The sequence below is a fragment of the Lepidochelys kempii genome, chromosome 3 (assembly GCF_965140285.1).
Source record: "Lepidochelys kempii isolate rLepKem1 chromosome 3, rLepKem1.hap1, whole genome shotgun sequence".
Lineage (NCBI taxonomy): Eukaryota > Metazoa > Chordata > Testudines > Cheloniidae > Lepidochelys > Lepidochelys kempii.
Window position 1 is genome coordinate 36,487,177 of NC_136382.1, and position 11,282 is coordinate 36,498,458.

General features: G+C 49.8%; 1 protein-coding gene across 1 annotated transcript in view; it reads right to left on the reverse strand.

Moving 5' to 3' along the window:
• Positions 1-3,142, reverse strand: part of ALLC (allantoicase) — a 40,800-nt gene extending 37,658 nt beyond the window's left edge. The window contains 1 exon segment of the mRNA XM_073336624.2: positions 2,543-3,142. Coding sequence (XP_073192725.2) covers positions 2,543-3,142 — 600 coding nt within the window.
• Between the last annotated feature and the right edge of the window lie 8,140 nt (positions 3,143-11,282).

Genomic DNA, 11,282 nt, shown 5'->3' on the forward strand with positions numbered 1-11,282 from the left:
TGGATATGAGTTAGCAGTGTGCCCTTGTTGCCAAGAAGGCCAATGGCATATTGGGCTGTATTAGTAGGAGCATTGCCAGCAGATTGGGGGAAGTGATTATTCCCCTCTATCTGGCACTGGTGAGGCCACACCTGGAGTACTGCGTCTAGTTTTGGTCCCCAATTACAGAAGGGATGTGGACAAATTGGAGAGAGTCCAGTGGAGGGCAACAAAAATGATTAGGGGGCTGGGCACATGACTTACAAGAAGAGGCTGAGGGAACTGGGGTTATTTAGTCTGCAGAAGAGAAGAGTGAGGTGGGATTTGATAGCAGCCTTCAACTACCTGAAGGGGGGTTCCAAAGAGGATGGAGCTAGGCTGTTCTCAGCAGTGGCAGATGACAGAACAAGAAGCAATGGTCTCAAGTTGCAGTGCGGGGAGGGGTGGGGGTTTAGACCGGATATTAGGAAAAACTATTTCACTAGGAGGGTGGTGAAGCACTGGAATGGGTTACCTAGGGAAGTGGTGGAATCTCCATCCTTAGAGGTTTTTAAAGCCTGGATTAACAAAGCCTTGGCTGAGATGATTTAGTTGGTGTTGATCCTGCTTTGAGCAGGGGATTGGACTAGATGAACTCCTGAGGTCTTTTCCAACCCTAATATTCTATGATTCTAGCAAAGTGCAGATGCAAAGAGGATAATTGATGGATGGGTATATATGAAGAAATTTTTATTGCAGGATAAGAGATGTTATAATATCACTTTACATTGCATCTGGAATAGTGTACACAGTTCTTATCTCCACATATCAAAATAGAAAAAGGTGAGACAAAAAAAGGTGACAAAACCAATACAGGTACCTCCTGAAGAGACTGAAGGACTTAATTTGTTTATCCTCAAAACCTATAAGTTTAAGTGGGTCCACATTAGCTAATGCTTTGGGCTAAATTTTCATTTAATGTATTTTAAGTAGGTAATACACATATATGATTGTACATGCAAATCAGTGTCCATGATAATAAGACATATAATATAAACTTTTAAAAAGTATGTTAAATTGGCCCTGTGGGCTTGCATAGATGCAAGAAAAGAGAGGCTCTTTAAAGAGAAAAGGACAGTTACCTTTTCTGTAACTGGTGTTCTTCGAGATGTGTTGCTCATGTCTATTCCACAATAGGTGTGCATGCTCGCCATGTGCACTGGTGCCAGAAGCTTTTCCCCTAGCAGTACCCATAGCGGGGAGCGCCCCCTGCAACCTCTGGAGTGGTGCCTGCCTGGCGCGGTATAAGGAGAGCTGCGCACTCCCCCCACCCTCAGTTCCTTCTTGCCAGACAACTCCAACAGAGGGAAAGGACGGGGGGATGTGGAATAGACATGAGCAACACATCTCAAAGAACACCAGTTACTGAAAAGGTAACTGTCTTTTCTTCTTTGAGTGATTGCTCATGTGTAGGTGATTCCAAGCTATACCTGTTGGAGGTGGGTCGGAGTTCACAAGTTCCCAGGATGGAGGACAGCCCTGCTGAACCCAGCGTCATCCCTGGTTTTGGGGACGATTGCATAGTGTGAGATGAACGTGTGAACCGAAGACCACGTGGCAGCCCTACAAATGTCCTGGATGGGGACGTGGGCCACGAAGGCAACCAACGAGGCCTGTGCCCGAGTCGAGTGTGCCCTCACAATGGCACACCTGCCAGCTCATAACAGGACCGGATGCACGAAGTGATCCAATTGGAAAGCCGCTGAGTGGAAATTGGCTGGCCCCTCGCGCGCTCAGCCGCGGTGATGAACAGTTGTGAGGACTTTCTTAATGGCTTGGTCTGCTCGAGGTAGGAAGCCAGAGCCCCCTTAGCTAGTACAAAGTACTTGTGTTCTGCCTTTTTAGAGATGGGGGCCAACGAGGCCGATGTTTGCCACAGGGCATTTGAAATCTTAGACATCCCTTCATGGAGAGGCAAGGCCACCCTACCTGGTGCCGCTGGGGACAACACATAAAACAGGGAGTCTGAGGGCTCCTCCATCTCCTCTGCCTGGAGGTGGAGGCTTGTTGCCACCCTCTTTAAGAGTTCTTGGTGGGCTCTGAAGTCCTCCTGTGGGACGGAGGGGGATGGGGCCGCAATCTCTTCCTCCGGGAGGGGAGAAGAGGCCGGTGCGGTGCTGTGGGTGTTGGTCGGCACCAGAGGGTCCACCACCTGGTTGGACTCTGGGCATGGTGCTGAGGACACACGTCCCACCGCCTCCTTTCTCGGGGGTCTGGAGAGGGAGGCCAACAGTGCCCCCGAAGTTCCGGCCACCCAGTGAGCTCCCACCGGGGGCTGCACCGGAGGCCACAGTGCCCACTGGTACCATTGGGCCAGCCACTACGCTCGGTGCCACTGCACCTGGTGTGGCACTGGCGGGGCCGGCTGTTCGGGTTGGCTGGCCTGGCCTGGCCCATTGAAGGACGGCTACAAATGGAGACCGGGCTGGCATAAGATCTGCTGCTGTCTCTGGTCCGGGAGAAGTGGCGGTGCTGGGATCTACGACAGCCATGGGACCGCAATCTCAACATGGAGGACCAGTACCGGCAGTAACAGCTGCTCTGCAAATGACCTCGACGGGCAGATCCACGACGGCAAAACGCCGGCAATCGACGCCCGGGGCTGCGATGTCTTGGCAGAGACTTGGAGCAGGAGTCCGAGCAGGAACGGCGTCGATGACTGTGCCGTGATTGACTGTGGTACCCTCTCCGAGACGAGGACCGATAGCAACGCCCGCCGCAGTCCCGCCAATATTCGCTCCTTGAGGACGAGTGGTGCCGCGAATCCCGGAGGGACGGAACCCAGCCAGACAGTCTGGTTGGCGTCGAGAACAAATCCACCTGGACTCTGCCCCGAACAATCGCTGGGCGGTGATCGGCGTTGGGAATGTTCCCTCGACCGAGACCGGTACCGAGCCAGTGGCAACTGCAGAGATCCCAGCAGCGGCTTGCCTCTGGAGTGCGGGGCTGACGTTGGCGGCGCTCTGGGCACCAGCATGGACATAATGTCCCGGGCCGCCTGGAGGGCTTCAGACATGGACAGCATCCGGACATCCAGAGAGGCCTGTTCTGAAGGGGCCAGGCTACTCCGCTCAAAGTGAGTAGGAGACCTGGGGCCTGGCAGGGATCGAGGACTGCCCAACATGGGCCTAGCCTCTGTCCCAGACTTCCCTCGGTGCCGCTGCGAAGAGGGAGCCTTCCTGGCCCCGTGGATGGGGAGCAGTGCCAACTGGTCGATGGCACCGGAGGGTTGCCATGTACTGATGCCGCGGTGCAAGGTACCGGTTCAGAGCAGCATGCCAGGGTCGGGGTCAGCGCCGACTCCATCAGGATGGCCCTGAGCCTAATGTCCCTTTCTCTTTTGGTCCGTAGGTTTAAACGACTTGCAAACCTTGCACCTTTTGCTGATATAGGTTTCTCTCAAGCAGCGCAAATAGTCTGCATGTGGGTCACTTCTTGGCATAGAACGCCTACAAGAGCCGTACGACTTAAACCCTGGGGCATGCTCACTGACTAAACTAATTAAACAGCTAACTAACTACACGCTGAACGAACTAACGTACTAACGCTGAACGAACAAACAGTTCTGGGGACGAGCTAAAGCAAAGCTGGAGCAGAGCAGTTCCAATGCACCTTCACTGGCGGCAAGAAGGAACTGAGGGCGGGGGGAGTGCGCAACTCCCCTTATACCGCGCCAGGCAGGCGCCACTCCAGGGTTCGAGGGGGCGCTCCCCCATACGGATACTGCTGGGGGAAAAGCTTCCGGCACCGGTGCATGTGGCGAGCACGCACACCTATTGTGGAATACACGTGAGCAATCACTTGAAGAAGAAATGCAATTTCTCTGATTACCAGAATAATAGAAGAAACGATATTGTCCCTGGCTTCTGGACAGATACCTATGCTTCTACAAGGGCAAGGCTAAAAGGTGCAGGAGTTCTAGTCTATTCCCAAGATGTATGAATTTAAGACATGGTAAGAAACAACCATGAAATCAGTGTGCCATGGTAATACCTTGCACAGTGATCAGGTACAGTCTTTTCCTCTACATACACTTCTTGGTGATTTAGAAGAGATTTCACACCTTATCTGGTTTAAAGGACAAATTTTCCCTATTAAATTTGTGTCCAGAGCAGGATAGAATTTATGGGGATAAAACAGCAGGGAACTAGATTAAGACAAAAACAATAACGCTGATGTGTAGAAAAGGATGCTATTTTGTAATAATAAAGTTAATGAATTGCACTTTTATACCATCCTATTTTGCTACGTTTCATCTCAACGTTTCACTGTTTTCATCAGTGAAAGACAAACACAATTAATTGAATGCATAACTTAATTCTCCTAGTCCTGAAATTTTGTACCTACTTATGATTATGACTGCACTGAAGGATGAAGCAGGGATAAAATTTGACTTGTGGATGTTGCAATGTGTAACATACCTTTCCTTTAGTAGGTGGCACCAACCTGTTATAAATCAGCTTTCAGTAAAGCCAAGAGCATAGAACGCTTAAGGCACGGCTACACTAGAGAGTCCACAGCAATCCTATCGGCTTAACTACTCCAGCCCCAGCGAGCAGCAGTAACTATGTCGGGGGCAAAAGCTCGCCCACCAACATAGGGGTACTCACACCACACTTATGTCAGTGTAATTTATGTCACTTGGGGGGGTAGTTTATTCACACCCCTAAGCGACATAAATGATGCTGACATAAGCTGTAGTGTAGATATAGCCTTAGTTGCCTCTTACTGCCACTAGATGATAGTATGGTAACACAGAGATCATTACACTGCACACCAGACCAGCAGTTGCTGAATTTTTGACAATATTTAATATTTTTATACTTACTAGAACAGACAGGCACCGATGCTAGGTATCTACCCTTTGAATTATCAGCACTGGATTATGCTCCCAGTAAAGTGAATGTAGTAACATATCCCTACCATAATGACAGGTTTCAGAGTAGCAGCCATGTAGTCTGTATCTGCAAAAAGAAAAGGAGGACTTGTGGCACCTTAGAGACTAACAAATTAATTTGTTAGTCTCTAAGGTGCCACAAGTCCTCCTTTTCTTTATATCCCTACTAGTATGCAGGGTTGTTGTTGCTATGTCAGCCCCAGGATATTAGAGAGACAAGGCAGGTGAGCTGATATCTTTTACTGGGCCAGCTTCTGTTGGTGAGAGGACTCTCTGCCAGAAAAGTGGATCACATCATGGAACAGGCCACCCAAATACTCCGAGAGAACCCCAGACCTGAAGAAGAGCTCTGTGCCGGTTTTGTTCAATATCTTCATAAATGATCTGGAGGATGGTGTAGATTGCACTCTCAGCAAATTTGCGGATGATATTAAACTGGGAGGAGTGATAGATACGCTGGAGGGAAGGGATAGGATACAGAAGGACCTAGACAAATTGGAGGATTGGGCCAAAAGAAATCTGATGAGGTTCAATAAGGATAAGTGCAGGGTCCTGCACTTAGGACGGAAGAATCCAATGCACTGCTACAGACTAGGGGCCGAATGACTAGGCAGCAGTTCTGCGGAAAAGGACCTAGGGGTGACAGTGGATGAGAAGCTGGATATGAGTCAGCAGTGTGCCCTTGTTGCCAAGAAGGCCAATGGCATTTTGGGATGTATAAGTAGGGGCATAGCGAGCAGATCGAGGGACGTGATCGTTCCCCTCTATTCGACATTGGTGAGGCCTCATCTGGAGTACTGTGTCCAGTTTTGGGCCCCACACTACAAGAAGGATGTGGATAAATTGGAGAGAGTCCAGCGAAGGGCAACAAAAATGATTAGGGGTCTAGAACACATGACTTATGAGGAGAGGCTGAGGGAGCTGGGATTGTTTAGTCTGCAGAAGAGAAGATGAGGGGGGATTTGATAGCTGCTTTCAACTACCTGAAAGGGGGTTCCAAAGAGGATGGCTCTAGACTGTTCTCAATGGTAGCAGATGACAGAACGAGGAGTAATGGTCTCAAGTTGCAGTGGGGGAGGTTTAGATTGGATATTAGGAAAAACTTTTTCACTAAGAGGGTGGTGAAACACTGGAATGCGTTACCTAGGGAGGTGGTAGAATCTCCTTCCTTAGAGGTTTTTAAGGTCAGGCTTGACAAAGCCCTGGCTGGGATGATTTAACTGGGAATTGGTCCTGCTTCGAGCAGGGGGTTGGACTAGATGACCTTCTGGGGTCCCTTCCAACTCTGATATTCTATGATTCTATGTGTAAACTCAAAAACTTGTCTCCCTCATCCAGAAGTAGATTAAGATTTATTGGGGTCCTGGGCACAAAGAACATTTGGACCCCCCACACTCCAGGGGCTCAGGTGTGCTGAACTGGGGGAAGGCGGGTTGGGAAGGGCATGCCCATTCACTTTTTAACATGGGCATAATAGCCTTGGGCAGGTGAGGAACAGCAGTGGAAGGGGCTGTGCTTCTCTGCAGGGGAGTTGATAAAGTCCCCTGCCATGAAGCATAATCTCTGCTCGTGGCACCAGCATCTTCCCGGTGAATGGCTGAGGTGGGCCTGACCCCCCTCGCCATGGGGCTCCACCCCATGCTCCTCCTCTTTCCCCATGGCCTTGCTCTCTGGCCATGCCAGAAACCAGAGCCGGGCCATAGTAAGAGCTGTCCATGGAGCCCGGGCCACTGTGGGAAGCCCTGGACCCTCCGCCTGTCTTGGGCAGTGCGCCCCAGGGGGCAGGGACATGGGCCAGGGGCTGCTCTAGGGCACCCTGGCCAGAGCAGGTGGAGGGACCAGGGCTCTCCACAGCAGCCCAGGCATCACTGCCCAGTTCTGGCTTCTGGCTTTGCCTCGGGGGAAGAGGAGCAGGTGGCAGGGCCACAGTTCCAGTGCCAGTGGCCCCCCGACTTCTACACAAGTTCTGGAGCTCCTGCAGAGGCCCCCAAATTGGCCGAGGCTCCGGGGCCCGGACCCCATGCATTAATCCACCACTGCTCTCACCAGCAGAAGGTGGTCCAATAAAACATATTACCTCACCCCTGTCTCTCTATTATCCCTACTGTATCACTAGTGTGGAGGGCACTGGTACTTGTTCACAGGCCCACAGTCATGAATTATGGGTACGTCTACACTGCAATTAAAAAATACCATGCCACAAGTCTCAGAGCCCAGGTCAGCTGACTCGGCCTTGTGGGGCTTAGGCGGCGGGTCTAAAAATTGTTATGTAGCTGTTCAGCCACAGGATGGAACCCAGGCTCTGAGACCTTCTCCCTCACGGAATTGCACAGCCAGGACTCCAGCCTGAGTTCGTACATCTACACTGTCATTTTATAGTCCAGCAGCCTGAGTTCCACATTCCTGAGTCAGCTGACCCGGGCCAGCCGCACCCACGACCTGGGTCTTTTATCAAAGTGTACATGTCCCCCATGTGGCCAGAGATCAGATGTTCAGTTGGGCTCCTCCTTTACTCTCTTCTTTCACACAAGCATGCACACACTCATTCTCACTCCCCTCTACCACATGCTCTTCTTCCTTCAGCTTTATCTCTCCATCTCTCCTCTACCCTCATCTCCTCACTCTGTCAGTCACCTCAGGAGGAACGGGAAGTGCTGGTTTGTTTTCCTGGTACATCTTGATCCTTGATACATCTTGATCCTTCTGTTCTTTGCCTGTGGCACGCAATTGCTTAGCCTTCCAAAAGCTATAATACTATGGTCTAATTCCAGTTATTGTGTTTAGTGTGCAGGTGGATGGGTGGTGTCAGTGGCCTGTGGTATACAGGAGGTCAGATTAGATGATCTGGTGGTTCCTTCTGACTCTATAACTCTATTTTGATAGGTGGTTGATGTTGGTGTTCCCATGCTTCCTGCTGGAAGGGAGCAGACTGTTTTGTTCTGGTTTAACACACACACAGGCATTCATCTACAGACTTGCCTACCCTGGCCGACCAAAAAGCCTGAGCACTCATCTAGGTAATATTTACATGAGGTGTGCTTACTCTTTGTTAACTCCACCATAGCCACTTCTCACCTTTTCCTCCCTCTTTATCCCTCCCTTACCCTAAAAGTTATTTCCTCCCCATGCTAAATTGAAATGCTCCCTTCTAAACACCTTAACTATGCAACTCTCCTCAAACCCCTCCTCCATAGTCCACCAAGATTTCATCCACACAGAATCAGTTCTCTCTTCACCTGCCAAAATTAATCAGTTCTCCATTCACATGATCAGTTCTTTCCCTCCATAAAATCAATTCCCAACAAAAAAAATTTTCCCTCCCAAACAGTCAAAACTTATCACAACACAAAATCAGTTTTTCCCTCCAGTACCTCATAGCGGTCAGTCACTTCTCCATTACAACAGCAGGCTCAGGTCCCCGCTGAGAGCACTGTTTCACAGGGAATGATGCTGATGGATGGGTTCGGTGCTGCAGGGTCCTTCAGTGAGGGGAAGGAACGGGAAGGCAGAGACACCCTTGTAGAGTCAGGAGGGAGAGGATGCTGTATCTGCTCCTGGTTACACCTCCTGTGTGCCTTGCCTGACGCAAGTAGGAGGCACAGAAAAATCACTACAAATTCCAAGGTAGCAGATGATCACTCAACACCAGAGGCAAGAGAGAGAAAGAAAGTTGGACTCTCCAGTTAAAAGCTGGAGACTTAATAGATATGACACACACATACACACAAAACTATGGGATTGGGAACTGGAAAGTTAGGAGTTAGCTGATAGACTGAAACAAAATGAAAGCTAGAGCCCTACGAAATAAGTCTCTAGGATGTGGACCAGTTCAGGCCAGAGTGCTACAGGGGCCAAAGGTTCCCACTAATTTGGTAACAGGTTCATTATTATCTCAACCGGTGTTACCTGAACTTATGTAAAGAGAGTCAATCATTTTCCTTATAGAATTCCAATAAAAGTGCTCTATTTTTGGTATAAAATGGACTTATCTTTAGTCTTCCTCTTCTTTTTTATCTAAACAAGTTTATAACTCATGGATACATGATAGCCACAGCGTGAGTGAGCTGTTCACCTGTCAAGTGTCTTTGAAACATATTTTCAAGTATGCTGGTGATACATAACAAAACATCCTTACTATGTAAAATACACTGAATACATTATTTTGACTAAAATAAATGTGTTTCATATGAAAGATTGATTCAGGGGCCTGAAGAAATCACTATAGAGAAGACTGTTCGATTGATTGACAGTTTTTCCAAAACACACCCTACATGTCCATCACTTCGGTAAAAACGTTTTCTTTTAATATTTAGGGACAAATATTAAACAAGAAAAAAAGACAATCAAGTGCAGATTGACATAAACCTTGTATTAACTTCTTGGGAAGACACTCTACTTCACACTTACAATTGCTTTTTGCTCATGCGTTCTTAACGTCTTCCATAGAAGTACATAACAAGTATGTTTCTTAATGTGTATGAAAAATACCAATAATTTTTCCTTTCCCAACTAAAAAAAAAGTAATCTCACCAATACAACGATTGTTCAAACAAAGTCCATGCCATAAAATGTTATGGTTTAATCTCCCTTATTTATTAGAATAGTCAGTGGTCACTGGTTCCATCACTAGTGACAGGAGCTGATCTAATGACTATTGAACTCAATAGGGGTATGGCTAAATTGCAGACTAAGCCTCGGCTCTGACAACTTCCCCACTTACGTCCACACACCTATCAGTCCAACATGAGTCAGCAAGAACTCAGGTCCTAGATCCTAGGACCATACTAGGGGGATGGGTTAGAGCCTATGTCCTACTGTGACTCAGGTCCAAGCTCTGTCACTTTGCACTGTGGATGCAGGTTAAGTTACAGGCCCAAGTCAGAAGGTCCACACAGTGCAGTATGGACAAATTAGCATGGCTGTGAGTCCCAGGTCAAGACATTTTAAACCCAGATTTATAATGCAGTAGGACGCTCAAGCACGGACTTGGAAACACTGAGTCCACAAGCTCGGATTCAGAGTAGACATACCCTAGGAGTCTTGCCATTCACTTCAGTAGTCTTTGGACCAGGCCCATAGGGCTAGACCAGGGGTGGGCAAACTTTTTGGCCCAAAGGCCACATCTGGAAATAGAAATTGTATGGCGGGCCATGAATGCTCACAAAATTGGGGTTGGGGTGCAGAGGGGGATGAAGGCTCCGGTTGGGGGTGTGAGCTCTGGGGTGGGGCTGGAGATGAGGAGTTCATGGTGCAGGAGGGGGCTCCGGGCTGGGGCAGGGGAGTAGGGTGAGGGAGGAGGGCTCTGGCTGGGGGTACGGGGTCTGGGGTGGGGCTGGGGATGAGGAGTTTGGGGTGTAAGAGTGTGCTCCGGGCTGGGACCGAGGGGTTCAGAGGGCAGGAGGGGGATCAGGGCTGGGACCGGGGGTTGGGGCTCGGGAAGAGGCTCAGTGGTGCAGGCTCCAGGCGGCACTTACCTCAGGCAGCTCCCGGAAGCAGCGGCCATGTCCCCACTCTGGCTCCTACACAGATCCGCAGCCAGGCGGCTCTGCGCGCTGCCCCGTCCGCAGATGCCACCCCTGCAGCTCCCATTGGCCATAGTTCCCGGCCAATGGGAGCTGTGGGGGCAGCGTGCAGAGCAGAGCCCCCTGGCTGCCCCTACATATAGGAGCAGGAGCAGGGCCATGCCACTGCTTCCGGAAGCAGTGTGGAACAGCCCCTGACCCTGCTCCCCAGTTGGAGCTGCGGAGCTGGGCAAGCTCCAGACTGCGCTCCCCAGCAGGAGCTTGAGGGCTGGCTTAAAACAGCTGGTGGGCTAGATCCGGCCCATGGGCCACAGTTTGCCCACCCCAGGGCTAGACTGTAGCTTTATAATCTGCCCCACGCAAGGCACAGTGCAGAGGTCCCCCTTCCTCACAGCAGAACAGAGAGTGAGTTGTGACTCCCCACAGCACAGCCAAAGACCCATCCTCAGCAATGAGGACTGAGTAATGTTGAGCCCTACCTCCCCACGCAGTGGAGTTAGGGCTCTGACAACCTATAGTGAACAAGGATATAGAAAGACCTTAACAATACAGTTGGTTTCCCTTTTATTTCATACTTCAAAAGCTGTTGAAAAAATGGTGTAAGTGTAACACTGACAAACCCCAGTCGTTGGAAGGCGGAATCAAACCTGGGGCCTCGGGAGTGCATGAGGCTCTACCGCATAAGCTCAAAGCCAACTGGCTGTTAGCTAAGGCTGTAGAGCAGACTCATTAATCTCTCTCTGGCCTCGGTGCCACTAGATGGGACAGACCACCACACCCAGAAGGTGTCTGGGTTACACAAGTACCATGAAAAATGGAGGAAAATAAATGGGTTTTCTGCTGCT